Source organism: Pristis pectinata, chromosome 27 (assembly GCF_009764475.1).
Source record: "Pristis pectinata isolate sPriPec2 chromosome 27, sPriPec2.1.pri, whole genome shotgun sequence".
Lineage (NCBI taxonomy): Eukaryota > Metazoa > Chordata > Chondrichthyes > Rhinopristiformes > Pristidae > Pristis > Pristis pectinata.
This window is the reverse complement of record NC_067431.1, coordinates 30289536-30313921: the sequence shown is the minus strand read 5'-3', so window position 1 is coordinate 30313921 and position 24386 is coordinate 30289536. Positions and strand designations below refer to the sequence as shown.

At 45.1% G+C, this 24386-nt stretch overlaps 1 protein-coding gene across 8 annotated transcripts in view; it reads right to left on the bottom strand.

Moving 5' to 3' along the window:
* Nucleotides 1–18458, bottom strand: part of LOC127583608 (cell adhesion molecule 1-like) — a 360810-nt gene extending 342352 nt beyond the window's left edge. For 6 of the 8 annotated variants that reach the window (XR_007958282.1, XM_052039737.1, XM_052039739.1 and 3 more), the window contains exon 1: nucleotides 18317–18458. Coding sequence is in view for 7 of the 8 variants with exons in the window: in XM_052039737.1 (XP_051895697.1) it covers nucleotides 18317–18389 (73 nt within the window). In the remaining variant the exon portion in view is untranslated. The remainder of the gene's footprint in view (nucleotides 1–18316) is intronic. The other 2 variants (XM_052039740.1, XM_052039738.1) reach the window with 2 other exon arrangements.
* Between the last annotated feature and the right edge of the window lie 5928 nt (nucleotides 18459–24386).

The following is a 24386-nucleotide window of genomic DNA, read 5'->3' as shown; positions in this document are numbered from 1 at the left end:
TGTGGAGGTACAAGTGAAGCAAGTTACAAAACAAAATTGAAGGCAACCACAAAGAACAGTTGGCTATCAAGATTTCTGGCGAGAATGTTTTCAATATACAAAAGATTGCTCAAGTTGTAAAACAAAGCTTCAAGGCAAAGGTTATAAGATTTTAAATGAAGTAACCGATTCTGAAACTGGTACCATTTGAGGGAACATTAGACAAGACCCAGAGCTCTTGTCACTGATCACAGAAAGTGGGTGGTGTCTGTTGGACAGAAATAGTTCAGTGTTCTGAGGATACTGAAACCACTGAACATTCCAGTGATGCCTAAACTTCATACAGATGAAGATAGGGCATAATGCTTTTAGTTGGCTTCAAAGGGGATCCACTCGAGTGCCAAAGACAAACTGTTCATTGTGTGACAATTCTCTCCACTGAGCCTCCAGCTGTTCCACAGATCAGGTTGCACTCACCCGTCTGGGTTACTTTGAGTGACAGATCTGTTAACTCAGCCTTGTTTTCCCTCCTATTTTGGCCTTTGCTGACAGTTAAATCTTCATGGAAGGGGATCTACAGCAGAACATGAGGACAACTTTGCCACGGCTACACACGAGGTGCCTTCTGAGGATGATTTGCACCCCCTCTGGTTTGTGGATTAAACAAACAATTGGCTGAGACAGCAGGTGATAAACGTGCAGCAACTTAACTGAGACAGAAAGGTAAAAGTCCTAAAGATCTCTTTAGTAAAACACATTTCCATTAATACCACAGAGAATTTTGTTTTGACCCTCTAATCACGGTCTTAAAATATATCCTGCATGAAACAGAATTTTTCACTCTCAATACAAAACCAGGCAAGAACAGAATAACTTTCTCCTTCCCAAAAGTCTGAGAGAGTTGGGAATGGGGTCCAGAGCTCACTGCTCTCCCTCCAGCAAGTAACTGCCGGGCACAGGTTGGATGCATTGCAACTGTCTGTGGTACTGTGTTCAACAGTGACACTGCTGGTAACTCCAGGCACTGCAGGTGCTGGGAATTTTTAAGGATCTGCCCAGTGGTGTCACTCTTGTGTAGATTTAGCTCTGAAGTAACAGAAATCCCAAAGTGATCAAATTCTGCTGAAACAAAGCCCAGGACTTTCCACTGTTCAGTGCCTTGTTTTAAATGGGGGGGGGGGGGGGGGGGGGGAGGAGGAGAAGAGAGGAAGGGGAGAAACATGGGGCTATTGTTTGTTTGTTACAGGCTAGGTTTCAGTGCTTCACAGGAGTTTGCCTTTACTTGCACACAATTAATCATGAGAAACTAGAACATGGAGTGGGAAGCAAGGGGAACACAGTTAGATGAATAATACTGTAATTTGCACAAGGACAGCTTGCAAAGCTTTCAATCAAGACAGGGTTGGAATGGTGTTTCTGAATGGGTCACTGGTGAGACCACACCCAGAGTGGTGCACAGGGCTCTGGTCACCATGCTGAAAGGAAGGATGTCATTAAGCTGGAAAAGGTGCAGAAGAGATCCCCGATGTTACCAGGACTGGAGGGCTTGAGCTACAAGGAGAGACTGGATAGGCAGAGTAGTGAGCTTAGAGGTTAAAAATAAAAAAAGGGTTATAGACAAGGTGAATGGGTCACCATCTTTTCCCCAGGATAGGAGAGCCTAAAGCTAAAGGGCAGAGGCTTAAGGTGAGAGGGAAAGATTTAAAGGGACTCACAGAATATTTCCTACATAGAGGGTGGTGGGTATTTGGAACGAGCTGCCAGAGGAAGTGGGAGAGGCGGGTACGATTATAATGTTTAAAAGACACTTGGACAGGTCCATGGATAGGAAAGGTTTGGAGCGATACGAGCCAAATCCATGCAAATAAGACTAGCTCAGGAAGACACCTTGGTCAGCATGGACAAGTTGGGCCAAAGGTCCTGTTTCTGTGCTCTGACTCAAATCACTTCCCTCAAAAAGTACAATTCAAGTTATAAATTAGCAAACAAGTCAGGGGGGAGAGGGGATGAAAAAAAAGTAACAGAACCCAATAAGTACCAAACTCTTTGGTCTATCCAGACAGTTATTCTTTGGCTAGTAGAGAAAGTACTGGCATGGGCTTCCTCTAACTACTGGACCTTCACACCAAGTTCAAGGCTTCAGAATGATTATCTAATACCTGGGACAGCCCCAGTGCACCTTGCCTGACACTGGTTATCAATTGGTTAACTTCAACAAGGTATTCACATCAATCCAAGTCTAATGCCACATTAGATGATAACTTGCTACAAAAATTGTTCCATTGGTATTTATCATCAGTTACACAAATAAGGGGATAAACACTCACACTTCAATAAGCTCTGAGATAATCCTCCCAAATCCAACACTATCCCTACTTGTACTTCGTATCAGTCAAACCTGGCAAGGTTAAACCAAGAGCAAGCTTGGTCAAGCCCCAAATTTATCAATAATCAGATTATGTTAAACACTTCAAAACCTGCACTGCAACATTATCGTTCCACAGAATCAAGAAATAATCTTTTGAAATCTCCAAGTAATTTGATGTCAGTCAGTCAGGACAATTTCAACACTCAGCAGAACCATTAAATATTGTTACTCAGAACCACCAACTGGTCCCTAGGACCAGAGGGGTGGAGAAGACAATTGCTGCACGTTCCTCTCCAGAGTGCACAGACCATTATGGCCCCCAGGGGAAGGGCACTTTAAACTTCCATGTATTATACTTTACACACATCCATAATGGTTCTTGGGGGATTGTGTATGCTGGCTGCCCCCTCCATATCTGCACACCAGTGGAATCGTCCTCTAGAAGGGCATCATTGTGGGTGTCCAAGATGCCACGTGGATGGACCTAGTTTACTTGGCAGGTGCACAGATTGGACGTGCGTTTAGGCACAATCACCCATTTCCCTCAGTGGTCAGGTTTATTCAGTTCAAGGTCTGCTTGGGTATAAAACTAAAACCAACATGAACCTGTGGAATGCCATGTACGGACAACACCGAGTCAAGCTTGATATCTCTGACCAAAGATTCTTCCAGCCCAGCTAAAGCCCCTCATCTCTCCCCAACGGAGTTCAATTGTAACATTTAACAGAAGTTTGTATAGGTCCATGGATGAGAGAGTTTGGAGGGATATGGTCTGGGTGCAGGTAGATGGGACTAGGCAGAAGGTCAGGTGGCATGGGCTAGATGTGCCTGTTTCTGTACTGTGGTGCTCTATGACTATAACAATTTAAACTCAGGATTTATGATCAGATGTTTAAGCAGCAACAACAGCCTGGAAGTTAACATCTGACTACCCGACCCGATCTCAACAAGACTTGACATGTGACGGAACATGAAAGTAAACTGCAAGTGCTGGAAATCTGAAATAACAGAAAATGCTGGAAGGAAAACTCAGCCGGTCAGGCAGCATCTGTGGGGAGAGAAGCAGTCTATCCTTCAGATCAAAAACCCTTCATCAGAACTCACATTGGGTCTGGGGCAGGTTAGGGTGGTCACAGTCAGGTTGGGTTTAACTTTGTACCCACGCAGCTCTGTACTCCAGGCTCCCCTGTAGATGCTCGTTGCTCCAACGCACACCACCGTGGGAGCACATCCCCCTCACAACAGTGCCACACTCACCACCACCTCATGGGCAAACTGGCCTTGCCAGCAATCCCAACACTCCAAACACAAGGACAAAGTCTATTAACATTAAATTTGAATTTTCTCCATGAGCTTGTGGAAACCACACAGAACGCAACACCCAAAGGTCCAGGAAGCAGTTCAGTTCCCTAGTCACACTCTGACAGTTTGTTAAGAAAGCCTGCAAACAAAAATAATCAGCTGGCACAATGCTAACACCACCAACGATCAAGTAACCACGGCTTTAGCTTCAAAGCTCTGGAACTCAGTCACTTCTTTCCCGACACCCTACAATGATGCAGTGGGGAGTGCTGCTGCCTTGCAGCTCCAGGGGCCTGGGTTCCATCCTGACCCCAGGTGCTGCGTGTGGCCTTTGCATGTTCTTCGTAATCACATGGGTTTCAGACCTCATTCCAAACACCTGCTGGTAGGATGATTAGCTGCTGTGAACTGCCCCTGGTGCAGATACGTGGCTAAGGAATGAGGTTGATGTGCACGTGAGGGAGAATAACTCGCTGAGCTACAGGAAAGTAGGGAAGGGGAAATGGGATGGAGGGGATTGCTCTACTGGGAGCTGGCATGGACCCAATAGCTGAATGGCCTCCTTGTCCTTGCACACAAACCAACTGCTAACCAAGCATTTGGTCACTTGGGCCAACATCTCCCTAATATGGAACAAGAACAAAATGCTGGAAACACTCCGGTCAGGCAGCATCTGTGGGAAGGAAACAGAGTCAACGCTTCAAGTCAGATGTCCTTTGTCAGAGCTCACCTCCCTAATGTGGTGCAGTGTCAAGCTGTACACGATGGTGCTCCTGGGGAGTGTCTTGGAGCTTCCAAAAGCCATGTTATAGCAAGTGTGCATGCTACACAACAGAAAAACGCAGCGCTCCTCTAATTATTACCAGCACCAGTTGGACAGGTACATGGACAGGAAAGGTTAAGGAGGTAATGGGCCAAATGCTGGCAAATGGGACAAGCTTAGATAGAGCACCTTGGTTGGTACGAACCAGTTGCACCGAAGGGCCCATTTCCGTGCTGTATGACTCTGTGACTATAACTCAGTCAGAGACATTGTTTGTCTCATACACTGCAGGGAGAACCAGTCCACTCCTGTGGCAAGATCAATGCAAGACAGTCTGCATCAGTTTCACTGAAGGGAGAAAAACAAACACTGCTCGTTCTTAATTACATTGGAACACAAGTTTTAAAAGCTGTATCCTGGGGCACATCCAGCTAAAGGATTGGAAGCCACACTCTGCGCCCCACCCTGTCAACACAGCCCGAGGCCACACCTGGAGAATGTGCAAGCTTTCTTCACGTGATCTTCCTGACAGGCTAATACAAGACACACTTGGATGTCCAAGGATCACTTCCCCAAAAGGCCCAACTTGGAATGTTGAGAAGACTAAAAATGGATCAGAGCTTTAAATGTCTTTTTAACTCAGAAGTTTGACACTTCATGCCTTTGCATTTGTCGAATCTCTGGTTTACTGATAATTTGCAGCCTAGCTGCCTCCCTTTATCTTTTAATTAAACACTGCAGCCTTTCACAGGAACTCTTTTTCATATTTTGAAATCCCAATTACAAGGGCATTTACTTTGACAAGTAGAACAACAAAAGGCACCTTGTGTTTAACATTACGTAGCACCTCGATGGGGTCACATTGTCTAATCATCCTTTTTGCTGAATTACTGTTAACATTAAGTCTGAAACACAATCTCAGCTGTTCAGTGGATCTGCTCTTCTGTGCATGTTGTTCTGCATGTGGTGACAGACATCCCATAATGTACAATTCACAATTCTTTCTGCAAAATGAGAACTGTGTGTCATTCAACCAGAGTGGAATCGGCCTCAACTCATTAAAAAGGGAAATCTAGGAAGCAAAGATTACAAATTAAACAACAGACACTTATTCATGTGTCAGAACCACCAGCAGCCCGGAGAGAAGGTTAAACACAAGCACCACTCTCCACTTGTACCACCAAACTATCAGGATTCTGGGTTAATAACGTTTTGGAGTTGCAGGATTAGCAGGCTGAGTTACATCACTCACTTGATTAAATTTTTACTTAAACCAAGTTTGCAATAATTCTTCCAATTAGGATTTTGATTTTCTATTCACTCTCAGCCAAATGAATGCACAATAAAGATGCAGCAAAAAGAATTTCCACGTCAATGGCTACAATTTAATCTGCAGCAGCAATTAATTTTTCAGTGCGATTCAAAAACTTATTTATTGCTTTGACAGTTTAAATGTGGCAGCTGAGGAAGATCACAACACAACACAGATGTCCAGGTGTGCAGTGTCTGCTCAGGCAGTCCCTCAGGGCCAAGGAGGGATTGCTTCCACCCCATTTCCGAGGCAGCTGAAGATCCCAAGTGGAATCACAGACTCTGCCACAGGTGGGGCAGGTAGTTTATTAAAAAATGCTGGCGACACCAAAGGTCCAGGAAGGCCAGCGATTATTGTCCACCTTTTATGCCCTTAAGGAGGCTATGTTGATCACCTGCTTGTACCACTGAAGTCCTTCTGGTGAGAAAGCCCGTAGTGCTGTTGGGGAAGGTGTTCCAGGATTTAGACCTAGTGACAAAACATTTCCAACTCAGGATGGTGTGAAACTTGGAGGGGAACCTGCAGGCGATGGTGCTCCCATGTCCCTGCTTCCCTTATCCACCTTGGTAGTGGATGTCATGGCGCTTCAGAGGAGCCAGGTAGGCTGAGCAGGTAACTGCAGCATGTTTTGTAGATGGTGCACACTGAACTGGTGGTGGAGGAAGTGGACGTTTGGGGAGGGTGATGAGATACCAATTGAGCACACTTTGTCCTGGGTGGTGTTCAGCTTCGAGTTGTTACAAAACATTCGTCCAAGTGGAGCATGTTCCATCATTCTCCTGACCAGTGATTTGTAGATGGTGGAAAGGGTTTGGACATCAGGTGGTGAATCACTTACTGCAAGGTACCCAGTTCTCAATTAATCTTGGAACCATGGTACACGCATGTGACTGGTCCAGTTGAGCTTCTAATCAATGGTGACCACCACCCCCCCCCCCCCCCCCAGGTCATTGATGGTGGGGAACTCAGCTATAGTAATGCCACTAGGTGTCCAATGAAACTCTCTCGTTAGAGATGACCATTACCAGGCACTTCAATGGCACAAATGTTACCTGCAACTTATTAGCCCATGTTCAAATATTGTCTAGCTCTATGCAGGTATGAACTACTTCATTTGCCGAGGAGTCGAGAATGGAATTGAATGTTGTGCAACCAGTGAACCTTCCCACCTGTAATCTAATGATGGAAGGCGTGGATGGGTTGTTTGTGATCTTCTTTTGCTCCTTCCACAAGGTGGTCAGCTCTTCACCAGCTGCTCCCTCACTTTGAGCAGTGATGGACCAGGGCTTCCAAGTGATTGAAGATGTTACTTCTCCCAAGGAGGTTTGGATATCCCTCAAAGGGTTTCCTATGTCGTCCAAGTAATTCTTGACCACCACAGAGCTCAGAATAAGGTGCCTGCTTTGGGAGCCTATTGTCAGGCTGGTGAATGGAGTGGCCTGCCCAACAGAGCTGTAATTAGAGCCTCAGTGCTGGGGATCCTGGCCTCAGAGAGGCGGCTGGTATTGATTGGTTTATCCTGCCAGTCAATGTGGAGGAATCTGTGGTGGTATCTCTCCAGGTGCTTAATGATGCAGGCTGCTGTTTGTCCAAGTCTCTGAAGCCTACAGATGGACAAGGATCACTGTGGTCCAATAGACCATGAGTTGGTGCCAGAGGGGAGGACTTGGTTTGAACATTTTTCCTCAGTTGGTCAAGGCTGTGTTGGCACGCTGGAGGTGGTGATGGGAATCAGTCTTTGATATCTGAGGTAAGGATATGATCCTCATTGTCCAGGCTCCTGGATCTTAACTGTCAGAAGGCAGCGAACACCAGGGGCAGGGTGGGAAAGGACCACTAATCTGTAACAAATCAACTCTCTCCGAACCAGTGCATACACAAGCATTGCGGTACTGTAACTCGATTACTAGGTTAGTACAACATTATTTCTGGAATGGAGACAAAAGCTGAATAAATTTCCATCCACCTTCGAAAAGCTGGGGTGAAGTGCAATACTGCAGTGAGGAAGATTGGTGCAATGTCAGAGATTGGGGCTGCACTGAGTGAACTGAAGCCACTGGATGAGGCACTTGATACATGGTACCCAATACACTGCAAATTGGTGTTTCCCTACCCCACTTGTAACAGGATTTGTGATCATATACGATAAATTATACGTTGCTATTTTAATCAGCTTGCTACAATTAGATCCTGCACTGAAATGAAACACAAATGTAGTAAGAAACATACCTGGTCCAATTTCAGCACAGGAAGGCATATTCTGCAGGATAGACACCAAGCACTATCCCACTCACACTGGACAACATACAGTGAGCTGGCTGCTGCAGGTTCAGCACAGAAGAAATGAAGAACCAGGTTCCTTTCTGAAAAATCCTTCCAGCTTTATTAATTATTGGTCCCAGATGTGGTGACGAAGCCCAATGTTGCCTGGTTACAATGAACATGTATGGCTCTGGTATGCACACTTTTGCACTGCATTGACAGATTGACCACTCAAGTGTGTCCCCCAAACCATTAACACTGCAGTTTTTTTGTAGGCATCTTCAAGCTTTTTTTTAAAACAAACGCGGAATTGCTATACCACTGCAAAGACATCTTCCTATGTAGAAACAAGCCAGCAATTCACAGTTAAACAGGATCAAAGTCTGGAAGAGAGAGATTCAAACTGGCAATGAACCAAGTTAAATGTTAAAACTGGAATGTCTCTCCCAGAAGTCAATTGACAGCTGCACGCACCTTTTTGGCAATATCCACTGCAGTTCTACAACCTTTGATTTCTTTAGAAAAACCGAAGATGGACAGTAACATTAAATCAAACTCTTAACGGAGAAGCAGTAATGATGAAACGCTAAAGCCAGTTTTTCACCTCTAAAACCAAGGTGAAACAACTGAAGGGTTTTGCCTTTCACTGTTAGCTAAGTCAGCCAAAAACTGAAATATGGTATTTTCTTCTAATTCTGAAGGGAGCCCCATTGGGGACTTCTTCACTTCTGGAAACAGACTGCTAACAAAACTGCACAGTTCACATTGACCCACGAGGGTACAAACACACAGACCACTCCAGGCACTCCTTCATCCCTAGAATATTGTTGGGAACAAAAATCCAAATACCAGAGAGGGATTAAAGTAGATGAGAATAATAAATCTGGAAATTAAGACCAAAATTATAAGTTAGAATGTGACAGCATCCCAGACAACAACATTTCTGCTCACCTTCAAATCCATTAGTGACGGATGGGAATTGGATGCAGGATTACTATAGGCATTGGGAAGTAAACGGCTGCAAATGCTGGAAACACTCAGAAAATATGATGAAAGGTCAGCTACCCTAGTGCTTGTTGCTGAGGGTACCTTCACCATCCTGGACACACCCTCTTCTTGTTACTACCATCGAGGTGGTGGTACAGGAAACTGAAGACCCACACTCAACGATTCAGAAACGGCTTCTTCCCCGCCGCCATCAGGTTTCTGAACAGTCCATGAACACTACCTCATTACCCTTTTTGTTTGGACTATTTATTTTTGTAATTCATAGTAATTTTATGTCTTTGCACCGTACTGCTGATGCAAAACAACAAATTTCACATCATCTAAGTCAGTGATAATAAGTCTGATTCTACCAGCACCGTTAACTGTTCCTCTCTCCACAGATGCTGCCTGACCTGCTGAGCATTTACAGCATGTTCTGTTTTTTATTGCTATGGTCATGTTTGGTTGCCATGTGTCCGCAGAAGTGTGATGTGATCTTGTCTACACAGGTGCAATCAGTTAGTGAATAGGTTCCACTGCCGCTTGTGAAAGATTTTGATTAAAAAGCCTTCTGGCTCCCCAAGATTCAACAAGTTTGTCAGTGAGCAGCTGATCCCTTGCAGTTGGTCTTGAAGAACAATCACAACAAAGTCTCAAGTAACCAGGCCTCACACGGACGGAAGAGAAATGTTAGCCGTGGCTGTCTTCAGCCCTTCCCCTATGATTCAGGAAGTTCTGGGTTCAAGCAGCAGACCAGCACTAGAATCCAAGCTAGCGTTTCACAGCGGGAATACTACAGTACCAGAGGTGATGTTTTACATTCCAGAGATTATACCAAGACTGGTCTGTTCCCTCAAAATAACAGATCTAAAAGAGCAAGGTTGCTGTCCAATGAACATTGCCAACAAAAAATAAATGGTCATCATCATACTGCTGTCTGTGGGAGCTCGCTATCTGAAAATTCGCTTCCATTTCAGAATTGCTTCATTGCCCCCAAAAAGAATGTGAAAGGTGCTACAGAAATGCAAGCCTGCCAATTAATTCCCCAGGGAATTATTCCTGAGTGGCTAGGGAGTGGGACTTGCAAGGACCCAAAGCAAAAGTGAGATGTACCACACAAAATTAATGATTTCAAAAATAGTATTCCTTTTACAAATGCCACACTGGAGAGAATGGATAATAAACGAAAGGGAAAGTAATAAACCACTTCATTACTTAAAATCATATTAGTCACAGCATATTAATGCAATAATCAATTTTAGCAAAAATGTTACAATATTATCAAATTTAGATCAAAGTTCTGATTAACTTTAACTTTGTAGCTTAATGGCATGTCATCGGTGCAGATTTCCAAATATACCAATATTCACTGTTGGTCATTTGATCAGGGCACATTAAATACAAGTAGTGACACAAGTATGTCCAGAGATGGGAGGGTAAAATAGCAGCTCGTGCACCAGGGTGGTGTTGAGGGAGTGCTACACTCTCAGATACACCGTCCTTTGAACAAGTTCCTAAACCAAAATCGCAGTTCATCTCAAGTAGTCGAGTTTATTGTCTGTACCTCACTGTACTTGTGCACAGGTATAATGAAAAACTTGCTTGCAGCAGCATCACAGGCATGTAGGTACAGACAACACACAGAACATGAATTATATAACAGTGAAGAGAGAAAAAAAATGTGCAAAAACAAGAACTTGGTGCAAAACAAAAAGACAATCAGACACATCCATGGGAGTGCAAGAGGTGGTCTGTTGTGTTCCATTGGTTAGGGTTGTGCAGGCTGGTTCAGAACCTAATGAATGTAGGGATCTGACAGAATTTCTCCCAGCTGTCTTGGCTCATAATGACCTCTCACTCTGTACCACTCAAGACTGGTGTTCGTGGATCCTTACTGTACACTAACTGGCTGCCTGGTTTTCTCCGTCACTGTTAGTCTTGTAGCATTTAGGGTGGTTGTGAAAAGGAGATGTGGACATGCAAGTCCTTTTCATTTATGTATTTGACAACCCAGCAAATCATTTCCTTAAAGGGGGTATCAAGTTACCCAGAAGTGCATTTAGTCTCAGCTACATTCATTGTGGATTTGCCAAGAGAACAGCAATAGGGAGACTAGAAGGTTGTTTGTGCAAATATGACCTGGTCTAGGGTAGCTAAGCTTTCCTCAATGCTCTCACTGTACAGCAAGAAGAAGAGTCACACATGCTTTTCTGGAGAAAACCCACCTCAAGATGAGAGCCCCTACAAGGCCAGTGTTAAGGAATGGGCAATTGATTGTCCCCAAACTGAGAAGTCTGCTGGGGCATTTCAGAGATCACTTGACAGTGGTGGGGTCTGGAGCTACAGATGCCACACTGGTAAAAGACAAAAGATTTCTTTCCATTCTAGAGATTAGAGAACCAGATAAGTCCCCGGGGCCTGATGGAATATTCCCCAGGCTGCTTTGCGAGGCGAGGGAGGAGATTGCTGAACCGTTGGCTAGGATCTTTGAGTCCTCATTGTCCACAGGAATGGTACCGGAGGATTGGAGGGTGGCAAATGTTGTCCCCTTATTACAAAAGGTAGTAGGGATAGTCCAAGGAATTACAGACCGGTGAGCCTTATGTCTGTGGTGGGCAAGCTGTTAGAAAGGATTCTAAGAGATAGGATCTATGAGCATTTAGAAAATATTGGATTAATTAGGGACAGCCAGCATGGCTTTGTGAAGGGAAGATCTTGCCTCACAAGCCTGATAGGGTTCTTTGAGGTGGTGACCAGGAAGATTGATGAGGGTAGTGCAGTAGATGTGGTCTACATGGATTTCAGTAAGGCATTTGACAAGGTTCCACATGGTAGGGTTCTTCAGAAGGTCAGAGGGCAAGGGATCCAGGGAGGCTTGGCCGTGTGGATTCAGAATTGGCTTGCCTGTAGAAAGCAGAGGGTTGTGATGGAGGGAGTGCATTCGGATTGGAGGGCTGTGACTAGTGGTGTCCTGCAGGGATCGGTTCTGGGACCTCTACTTTGCGTGATATTTATTAATGACTTAGATGAGGGGGTGGAAGGGTGGGTAAGCAAGTTTGCAGACGACTCAAAGGTCGGTGGTGTTGTGGATAGTATGGAGGGCTGTCAAAACTTAGAGGGCTATTGATAGGATGCAGAGCTGGGCTGACAAGTGGCAGATGGAGTTCAATCCGGAGAAGTGTGAGGTGGTACACTTTGGAAGGACTAACTCCAAGGCAGAGCACAAGGTTAATGGCAGGATTCTGGGCAGTGTGGAGGAGCAGAGGGATCTGGGGGTCCATATCCACAGATCACTGAAAGTTGCCTCACAGGTGGATAGGGTAGTTAAGAAAGCTTATGGGACCTTAGCTTTCATAAGTCGAGGGATCGAGTTTAAGAGCCGCGAGGTAATGATGCAGCTCTACAAAACTCTGGTTAGGCCACACTTACTGTGCCCAATTCTGGTTGCCTCATTATAGGAAGGATGTGGAGGAGTTGGTAAGGGTGCAGAGGAGATTTCCCAGGATGCTGCCTGGATTAGAGAGTATGGATTATGAGGAGAGACTAAAGGAGCTAGGGCTTTACTCATTGGAGAGAAGGAGGATGAGAGGAGACATGATAGAGGTATATAAACTATTAAGAGGAATAGATAGAGTGGACAGCAGCACCTCTTCCCCAGGTCACCAATGCACAATACAAGACGGCATGGCTTTAAGGTGGGACGTTCAAGGGAGATGTCAGAGAGGTTTTTCCACCCAGAGAGTGGTTGATGCATGGAATTCGCTGCCTGGGGTGGTGGTGGAGGCTGATACGTTGATCAAGTTCAAGAGATTACCAGATAAGCATATGGAGGAATTTAAAATAGAGGGATGTGTGGGAGGAAGGGGTTAGATAGTCTTAGGCATGGTTTGAAGGTTGGCACAACATGGTGGGCCAAAGGGCCTGTATTGTTCTATGGTTCTAACCGGGTAAGTGGTAGTCTGTAACTCTCACTGAAGGGTACAGCAACTACCGAACAGGCAGACAGAGCTTCAGTTTAGCATCTCACCCAAAAGTTTGGCACCCTTGCAGACAATGTGCCTAAGCCACAATCCTTCAATGCAGAACAGAAATGGGCAAAGCAAAATAATACGGCAAACCATGAAATTCAAAATGAAAAAAAAAGTCATGTTTTTGTCGAGTGAACTGGGAAGAGTCAACAACAGCCTTCACATTTTTATTTACTAACAAACCAAATCGATTAAACAGATAGTCAGATGCCTACTTTATTGGAACAGTGCATTTATTCACATGTGAACGTCGCCGCTCTCCACTTCACTCTGCCTACTTTTGGTCACATCTGCCCTCCATCTCGATAAAGCTTTCTACACCAGTTTAAAAATCAAGAACACTCCTCAGCTGATGTGAGGTGACGAAGCTATGCAGACAATCTGTCCCTAAACTGGCCTGGGTCACTTATCTGAAGCAACTCAATTTTGATTTAAGTAACAGTCCAATAACACAGGGCCAGGTCTGTTTATCGTACTGAAGACAGTTTGATAACGGAGAGTGCTGCAGGTTCAGCAAAGCCAGGCTGCTGACATTTGCTGTAACATGCAGCCTGCTGGATCATATTTGCAATACCGCACTAACTTCAGCTTTTTAAAATAAACCAAGGTTTCCAAAATGCCTCAACTCCTGCAGTTTTAGACATGCTATTTTTCAAACAAAAGGAAAAGCATAAAACATTTGACTTTTCTGAAAAGCTATACAATTACAGAAATAAACCATTGAGAGAAACCTTTCAGGCAGACTCCAGAACAGCCACTGCTTTACCCTCCCTGGATTTTAATCAGTTTCTCATGCAAGATCCCGAATGCAATATTTTGTGAGGATGATTTGATCAGACAGTGACTAACAGCCAAGGTTCTCTCCGCCAATGCACAACAACAAAGAGCCCTATTGGCCGTACGAGCCACAGCATGGTCAGGAAAGGAAAGTGCTGCAACACTGGGCAAAATCCACAGCTGGCCATGTTCAGCAAGCATGGGACGTGCACTGAAACCTCGGTGTTAACCCTGGACTGATAAACTCACAATATTTCAGAAGAACAATATCTACCCTCATATTTCCAATTTAATAATGCAGATACAAGCACTGTCTAGGTTTTTACATGAAAGAGAAAACATGTCTCGCGAATGCACTGAGTAAGCAACAGGCTCCGACTGAAGATTGATTGCAGAGAAGGATGAATCAGTGCTGACGAGATGACAGAAGGTTACAAGCTAGCTTTGTATCCAGTACGGCAGCGCCACACTCACAACAATGGTAAAGATTTACTGTACAGTGAGCCATTACGGTTAATTGAAGGCCCTCCCCATTTCTGAAAGTACATTTCTACCAGACAAGCAATGCCCTGAACCAGGCCCCTCCCCCCCTCCATCCTCCCCACCCCCACCGAAGCTCAGTACATGCTGTTTCCAGTAAGTGCGCTCTGGTCAGCAGCTCTAACATTTCCACTGCATTTCTCATCATCATGGTTTATTGGCACAGTGATAGATTGAAAACCGAACTAGGGAGAATTGAGATGCCACAGTACAGAGTGCTAACTTCTACACAAACAAACCTGACTGCCTCTGCAATTCAAGATGTGGAACATTTGGCTCCTGTTCACAATACCTCTGGTGTATACTCCCCCCGGTTGCTTCTGCCCTTCCGGAACTGGACGTGCTCCAGCACCTCTTGGCTGAGACACCAGCAGGAACACTGCAAAAACACGTTCTCAACTCTGGTTGGGTTCCCCACTTAATGGCCACAACCTAATCAATACGACAATTACATGGGGTGTCCCAGCGGCAACAACCAGCTCTCTCGACCTGTCCGAGCTTGATTTGCACTCTGAGCTCTTACTCTCAAGTCTGTTGTGTTTAAATTTTGTGGATTTGGAGGTTTAGAACAGGTTGTCCTCTGCAACGTCACCTCAAGGGGAACCGGGTCCCAAATCCAAGTGCCAAGCATTGTATTACAATGAATGGAAAACTGAGCTGCAATCTGTGGCTCAAGAGGCTTCAATGCATTCATTGGTGTCAGCAACGAAGACAAAAATCAAGGGATATTTCAAACTTGCAGGGAAGCACAGGCCTCTTCAAGATATAATGCTGAATGCTGTCAGCAGAGTGTCTTGATATCAGACAAGAAAACAAATTAAGGGAAAGCAAGCTTTATGTTAACATAATCATTAAAATTTGTCAATTCCAAACTGCTACATGCACTAAAGTGCCTTTAAATGGCTCTTGTATCATCAGTGGATACTCGTCCACAGTGCTTTCAATGACTAGAGGATACGGTTTTCATTTATCACTTTTTCAATTCCCGTCTGAAAGGGATTAATTATGCAACAGCAGCATAAATAAACTGGTGGATGGGCTTAAACATTTCCATGGGTTTGGCCTTAAAACATGCAACTGACACTCAGAATTTAGGAACAAAATGAAACATTTTAGATTCCTTAAGCAACTGCAGCTAGCAGCATTAATCCCCATATTATCACTGTTTACTCTAGTCTCACAAGTGCTTCATGGAATCTGACTAGCTGAAGGCACTGACTGTCTTATGAGAAAAAATATAATCAATATTGTACACAGCATTAAAAAGTAAAATATTTCGAAGTGATCTATGGCCTTGATTTCTACACTGAAAGACTGACCTTATATTCCAAGCAGCATTAGTATCTTTCTGACCACAATTATAAGTAATTAAACTACAAAGGCTCACAGCTGCAATGATTTGCTTAGACTTAAGATTTCAATATTCCAAATTCCACTAACCAGCAGATTCAAGGTAATTTCGTCAGTCCATTTGCAATTCCTACAATGAACTGCAAACACCCAACTTCTAAATGAAAAATGAATCAATAATTACACGAATTCCAAGCCAATGTTCAGCTGGACGGTGTCAATAAAACGGCTGCATGAGATGAGAAAAGACCGACTGGAAAGGCATTTATCAGCTCTAGGTGAGTTGGTCTTGGATTCGGAATTGGAATTTTTTTCTTGTGTGGCCAGATCTTTCAGCTCACCTCACCACCCCGCCCCGCCCCACCCACCCGTAAACCTCATCCAATACAGGACAGAGATGCTTCCAAAATGAGCACAGCGTCAGAGGCTGCCAGACTTTGATATCAGAAGATGAAAGTAAGTTAATGTCAGCACATCTAGAGGTTCCTAGGTAACAAACTTACAGCAAACCTGAGATCTATATTCCAATGAATGCAGTCAGACAAGAAATCCCCAGAAGCCCAGGAAGTCAGAGCCACACAAACCTCAAAAATTCAAAAATCAGGATTTTAGTTACAATGAACTTTGCACTGGTTGACCATGCACGCTTCACGAATGAAAATCACTGCAATATGTTCTGCCAAAATGCACATCACTTGGGTTATTTTTTTATCTTAGAATAACAGTTTACCAGATTTCACTCTCCAATACTCTGAAAGGGATCACAGACCTTAAACAAGCCAAGACAATCCTACACACATCTGATTAAATTCAGCAGAAAGAAAACTAGTCTGAAACAGCCCATTATGCTGGAAAGATAACATGCGGTAGAATCCTGGCACCGACGCTAAAGCCAGCCCACACGTCTCAGTAACCAGAACCGCGCGGGAGGGCGGGCGGGGGAGAGGACATGAAGGTAACGGATAGAGTGAATCTGACTCGCCACCGTTCGTTCTATATAGTTTCTGGGAAATGCCTTTATATTAAAATGCGACAGTGAAGTGCGCTGGACGCGCAGTCCGGTGCAAGCAGCGAGTACAGCGAGCTTGTGTTTAGCATTGATCACCAACAGCGTGTATTGAGGTAGAGGAAATAATGTTCGGAACGCAAGTGAATAAACCCTTTTGTTCCCGGTCACTCGCTCCTGGCCCCTGTGCCGATGTGTTACATTGGAAGAGGCGAGTCAATGGTGCTGTTGTCTCTGACCGGGAGCGGGGGAGGGAGAGAGGCTCCTGTGAGGAAGAGACCGGTCCAAGCGGCCGGGCACTGACCGCCCCTGCCCCGTCCGCCAACTTGGGCAAACACCGGGAGAGAGTGCGGGGAGACTGCAGCCCTGAGCGGCGGGGCAGGCGGCCCGGCACGGCAGCGCGTCGCTTCGTGTTGCCCTCGATCTCCTCACCCCACCCCGGGGTGAAGCCCTCCACCCTCCCGGGGCAGGGGCAGACTCCCCCCGCGGCCGAGGGCTGAATCCCCACATAACCCAGGACCGTCGCGGCCCCGACCGCTCGCTGCCAGAGTTCGCAGAGGCCGAGAGCGGGGGGGGGGGGGGGGGGGGGGGGGGGGGGGGGAGGGAGGGAGGGAGGGGAAGTTTAGGGGAGGGGGAAGTTTAAGGCGGTGAGTCCGCTCCGCTATGTCGATCCAGTCTACAGCTGCAGTGATTAATTTTACAATAAACCCGGCTCACCGGTGGGGGAGACCCCAGACGTGAAGGGTTAACCCGGGGGGGGGGGGGGGAGAAGAAAGAGACAGCGATAGTACAGTAACCCCTGGAAACTCAAGGTGTGGGGGAAGGAGGGGGGGTGGTGGAAGTAAAGGGGGGCAGCCCCCGACCCGCCCCCAGAGCCGGGGTGGGGGGGAACCGGACCCCTCGGGGCGGAGACCGGACCGTCCCTCCCCCACGAGTGGTGCCCGGTGCGGGGGGGAGCGGGAGCCCCAGCAACAGATTGCAGTGCGGATCCCACAGCCCGTGCGTGCGCTCCCGGGAGCCGGGCTCTCACCCACACCGCCCTCCCCACACCCCACACGGGCTGTCCGGCCGGTAACCCCCGGCCCCCGGCCCGCACCCACGGGCGGGGGGGGGGGGTACCCAGCCACCCTCTCCAGGCGCAGGGAGAATAAATAAAACTGTCATTAAACACAGACAGACCGCCCGCTTTCGCAACTTTTCAGTGTTTCCCCCCAGCGCTGACCGAGCCTCCGGTGGCCCCCGCGCTGTGGAAGTGCCCCGACCGCGGCTTGTCCCTCTCCATCTACACCCCCCCCCCCCGGGTTACACCCCGCACACACCGGGGCAATTTACCCCCCAACGTTCCCAACAATGTTTCTGCAAAAAGTCCACCAGATCCAACACAGCCGCTGCTGCGAACCGAGCCCGGGAGCCCGGCGCCCGCCTCCCCGTCTGCAGGGCGAGGGCAGCGGCGGGGCTGCTAACTTTCCTGGGATTCCCTGGGCCACGGAGGCAGCAGTCCGCTCTCCCTCTCCCTCCAACATCTCAGCCCAGAGCCTCTCTGTTCCAGCGGGGCTTCCCTCCCCACCTCCTCCCTCTGTCTCTCTCCGCCCGCATTCTGCTCCGGTGCAGGGCTTACAAAAGAAATAAAAACCCCTCTTACCTTTGGCGATGAAAAGTGCCCAGACGGCGAGGGCGAGGAGATGGTAAGAACCAGCAGCGCCGAGCATCGCCATGTTGACTACTACACCTGCCCATCCGCCGAGCCCAGCGCACTGGCGCCGCCGCTGTCCCACCTCCGCATGCTAATCACCGCCTAATCAGATGATAATCAGATGCTAATGAGATGCTAATTGCACGGACTGGAACGGAACAGAATGGAAATCGATCGTGCAATATGCAGCGCCAGAGAGGGGAACAAAATAGCACACTTAAAGCAAAAAGATTGTCCCCCGTATCAGTCCCTGACCTCCCCTCCCCTCCCTCCGCCTCTTCCTCACTCCAGTCAGTTGTTGATTGATTCTGAGGTCGGGATAAAATATCCCCGGGCATAATGTGGAGGAATTGTCCTGGATGGTGTCCCAACCAGACATCACTGGTGCAGGACTCTGGCCATTGCTGTTTGTTGGATCTTGCTGTGTGAAAATTGGCAGCTTTCTTACTTTACAACAGTAACTACATTTTAAAAATATTCTATTGTATCTTAACCATTTTGAGGGCAAACTCAATGGGCTTTGAGAGGCGCTGTACAAATCCAAGGCTGCCTGTTATTGCTGAAGGCCATTCCCCCTAGCCAGTCTCTCATGAACCATCCATCAACAGGTTTCCATGGAGCAGTCCGGTGTGAAGCCCACCTTCCATAGTTTCCACCTTCCCACAGGAAGCGCCTGGTCACATCACCCCAGGGCGATGTGGGAATCAGAAATAGGTGCCGCATTACAATATTGTACGCGCGCTAAATTGGGAAAATCTACTGAAGGAGAAATTCTCCGCCCAGGATGTAGAATCTGAGTAACTTGGCTGATCGCGTGGTGACAGGTCAGGGGTTGACAAGGAGGAACACGAGCGACAACAGTGTCCTGCTCTTAAATAAAAGCAGAAGATGCAGGAACTACTCAGCAGGTCAGGCGGCACCCGTGGAGAGAAGAACAAACTTCGTGTTTTAGGTCAATGATTTTTCATCAGAACTACAATGATTCATTGAGTTTATTTTCTTTCTGATGGCAGGTCATTGACCTGAAAGGTTAACTCTGCTTCTCTTTCTACAGTTGCTGCCTTGACTTACTGACTGTTTCCAGTGTTTTCTGTTTTTATTTGGGAGGTGGGGTGGTTCCAGTATCCACAGTTGTTTCCTTGTAGACTGAGGTCTGGTCTCAGTGGCTATTCCTTTCCATCAACGTAAAGCAACGTCTAACTTTGATCAGGGAGTGCAGATTGGGCAGGTAACTGGTCAATCCCAGGAGACAGACCATGACATTGAATGGCAGAGCAGGATTCAGGGGCTCTGTGTGTTACTCCTGCTTCTGTAGGTTATGTTCTTATGTTGAGCATGGTTATCAGAGGAGGATTATATCCACCACAGCAAACAGGCCACTCCTGTCAATTCTCACTGATGTCTCTTCAAATCATGCACTTAAGAGCAGATGAAGAGGGAAAATATTTTTTAAAAAACCAACAGATTTGCTCAATGTCATGGAACAGTAATTATTTCTCAACCAACAATTTCTCTGGTCATTACTAACCGGTTGCCTATGGGATCTTCTTGTCCATAACTTGGCTCCCACATTTCCGACACCACACAGTGATATTTCAGAAGTGTCTTGGGTTGTCCTGAGGTTGTGACAGATACCATAGCCGTCTTGAAACAGTCATTAGTCGCTGACGAGAAGACATAATTCTTCCTCTGGATAACAAATGTCAAAGGGTTAGGAAACAGCTGGGATTCCTTTGTTTGCTGGTCTAACTGCCACATTGAAGTGTTTGTTACTGATGTACAGAACTTGAGTTTACGATTGTTCAATATGGAACCTGCATTCTCTCCCTGTAGCCCACTTCCAAATGATCAGACAAACGAATGAACAAGGACTATCTCACCTTCCTCTATGCCTCCTCACTTGGCCAGGTAGCACCACCGTATTCTTTTGGATAATGGTTTACAACATTTAACTGCAACTGAGTGGGAGGAATCCCAGCCTTCAATGGAAGCTCCATCATTCCAGTCCATTCTGAGAAAGCTGATCAACCATTCACAGTGTCCTATGGACCAGAGACTGCCAACATTAATTATTTGTGCCTCAGTTTAGAACGATTTCTTCTTTTGCAACACCTACCATTCTCCATTCTAATTAGAAACATCAAATCAAACCTATTTGTTCCTATACGAGTGTCCCTCTTCTAAGTTAACCAAAGCCACCAACTCCTGTGGGGGCTTGCCCAGTGACAAGTTATGCTTAAGTTGTAACAGGTCACATGTCTGTCGCATTCTAACTATGCCTACTCTGACTGGTGTGTGCAGAAAGGTTCAATATTTCAAAACCCATGAAATTATTACAGCTGATCTATTTGCCTTATGGATCTCAAACCCCTTGGTGGGTTAGTGAACTGAAGCAAAATCTTAAACCAGCAAAGCTGCAGGAAACTGGTCAATTAGACCTACCACCCAGTGTTGCTTTACGTTGATGGAAAGGAATAGACAATAAAATGCAACGGGTGCAGGGACTTGGAAACTCTGAATTTGTCCATTCCCAGCAAGTCAGTTAAATTAGGTTATGTCCAGATTACAAAGCAGGAAATGGTATCTGCAGCAAGTCCAGAAAATAAAACATCAAGGAATGTAGCTCACATTAACGATATTCGACAATGAAAGTAAATAATTCTTAGGCCACCATTAACTTGCTGGACACGTTGAAACAAGTTATCACCTTGGTGAAATGAGTTTGGACAATCTCAATCTGTTTCCCACTGGGCATTACCCTCAGCGCAGATCTGGTCCTAATTCAAAAACAACAACATTAATTTGCCACAAAGTGCCAATCTCCAGAGGCAGCTGATGTGGAAAATGGAAAATTGTTACTCCAGCTCAGCCTCACGTTCGGTCTGTGGCACTTAGTTGGGACAAGGCAGACAAATGCTGCATCTGGTCCTCAAAATTCCTGTGGACTAATGTTCCTCATTCCAGTGTGTGTAAAGTCAAAGAAAAACCGTTACAGTGAGAAGTCAAATTCATCTCTGTTCACTAATCTTAAACTCATATAATACTATCACCCTTTGGTTGAACCCACACATTCAGGTGCATTAACTTCAATGGAACTGAATGTCAGAAGCAGGGTACAATTGGGGATCTGTACTTTCATGCCTATTTAGCAAAACAATCAGACAGAAATTTCTCCCCTAAGTTTCAGAGGGCTAAATAACAGGCTAACTACATAAAATGCAACTGCAAGAAAACCACTGTGGAATACAGTCTGCATAAATTATGAAGATTTTATGCTTCATGAGTGTTATGGGATTAAGACTATAGTGATAACCTATGTATGTTTTACAAGAACAACAAACAATAAAATTGGAGGTTGGGAAATGCGCGTAGGTCTAGCGTTACTCAAACAACCAATCGCAAAGCAGCAGCTGCAACAATAACAACTAATTCTATTTACCTTTTGCCCTTTAGAAGTCCCAAACTGTTACACAGGAGTTTTATCAAACAAAATTTGACATGGAGTCTCATGAGTTGTTAGGTTAAATGACAAAGCTGTTGGTCAAAGAGGTAGATTTCACGAAGCATGAAGGAGGAGGAAGGTGGGAGGGTTTAGGGAAGAAATTCCAGAGCTTGGAACGTTGACATCTGAAGGTACAGCTAACAACGGCAGGCTGATTCAAGACAAAGAAGTTCAAGAGGACGTATCTGGGGTACTCATATCATGGGGTAGAAGTGGTTACTGGATTATAAGAGATTAGATCAAGGCAATGGAGGAACGAGTTCTGGCTCAGACCCACGAGGAGGTTGGTTGAGCTTCTCAAGCTCAATAGCTTGAGCCACCCAATAGCGATACAGTGTGAGTTTGAAAATGTCACAAAATAGGCCAGTTTTTAATTTATTTCTTCATTTAAGGTGGTTTTGTCAGACCACCTTCAACAATTCAATGTGAAGTCTTTCAATCTACATCGCTTGAAGTGTATTTCTGCTTCATTTCTTTCTAATAAAATGAGAATTAAATGATAATTGCAATGGTTGAAAATGATTGGTTGCTTGTCAGTTTTATTAGGGGCATTTCTCTCCCAACTCCTCGTAGAACGTTACTCCAAACGAAAAGGGCTAAAGTTTCCCCCACCACATCTGTCCTCTCCATCACACTGGACTCCACTAAAAAGCTGCCACTTCTACTCATGATCTCTGTCTCACTCATGTTAGTAAAGAAATAACAGGCTCTGTGCAGCTTGTCTTGTGGCAGTTAGAGGGAGAGAGAGAGAGAGAGAGAGAGAGAGGGAGAGAGAGAGAGAGAGGAAGATAGAGAGAGAGAGAGTGAGAGAGAGAGAAAGATTCCCAGGAATAAACAGTTGGGGGAGCAAGTCTACACATATTATATCCTAATTTTCAATCTTACCATAAAATACTTGGATGTTTTTTAATCCCTATCCAAGCTGCACTAAGTGCACACATTTAAAAATTGTAGAAAATAGCAGTTTCATTGTCCCCTCCATGATAATGCCATTTAGGTTACAAAATAATGTTAAATTTAGTTCTAAGCAGCACTAAAATATGCCCGAAAATACCATCACTATCCTTTCTAAAGCAGTTATTTTAACCATGCACAGTCACAAAAATGGCACTCAACTCAACTTCAATGGATTGGTTTATCTGAAATGAATGTTGACTTTAATCACATTTGAGAAGCTGCATGCATGATTGATAGATGATGGAAGTGCACCCAATGAGATGAGATGATCCTTGGCATACATCACAACATGTGTGAGCAGTAACTCAATACACCAATGTATCTCTAACTTGGGGCTAGTCCAATTGTATAAATATTCAAAAGAAAATAGAGATTGGCAATTTTTTTTCTGTTGAGTATTCTTACTTTATATCTGGTTGTATAAATCAGAAACACATTAAGCTTATTCTGATCCAATGTTGTCAGTTTAGTTAAACACAGTTGGCAAGAGAATTAAGTCAAGCTTAAACAATGCTGCGCAACTAGTTTTCTCTTGTACATGAATGATAAATTGATTTTTTAAAATAATTCTAAAGATCAGATCTTAAAATTCAATAAGTCCCAGTAACTCTAGAGGTATAAACATGGTTCTTCTGTTTAAATACGAGAGAGAATGTAAGACAACTCAAACTTCAGAGATGAAGTCTACTAGTCTAAAACTTCTGCAGTAGAGAATTTAATTTGAAACTTCAAAGAGATTGTTTAAGTTAACGTAGGCTGGCAAGAAATTCTACAACAAAGAAGTAACAAAGTATTCATTTGAAAGTTAAAGTTTAACCCAAGCTCTTCAGTGAACCAGAGCGAGGTGCCCTATTTACCAGATAATCCCATGTTTGATCACTCTGGCACCTTTATGCCAAATTCAGTCTTGATTGAAATTACACAGGTAATGCTAGACAAAGTGGGTGTGCTGTACCTGTTCCCAATGTATCAAACGCACCACACCACCACCAGTCCTGAGCTGGGGCAAACTATCAAATCCCACCAGCCTGTTCACCATATGTAATATATTTATAAAGAAAATAAGTAAATTGTATTCTGCTTCAAATATATATTAGATTTTACCTAAACAAAATAAAGGATTTACTTTTATACATTGATATTGGCATTCCCTTCAGGATGTTCCAAAGTATTTTACAAACCAGAAGATATTTTTGAAGTGTCAGACAGCACAGAAACAGCCCCTACCCCTCAACCCCTGTGTCCATGCCAACCATCAGGTACCTACTGTACTGATCTTGTTCAACAACATTTGGTCTGCAGCCTTCTATGCCTTGTCGATTCAAGTGCCTGTCCAAGTACTTCTTAAATGTTGTGAAAGTCTTTCCCTCCACCACCTCCACAGGCAGTACGTTCCAGATTCCAATACCCTCTAGATGAAAAATTTCTTCCTCAATAACCCCTCTAAACCTCTTACCCCTTACCCTAAACCAATGCCCTCCAGTTTCAAATACCTCCGACATGGGACAAGTTCCTTACTCTGTACCTTATCTCTGCCCCTTATCACTTTGTCAACCTTTA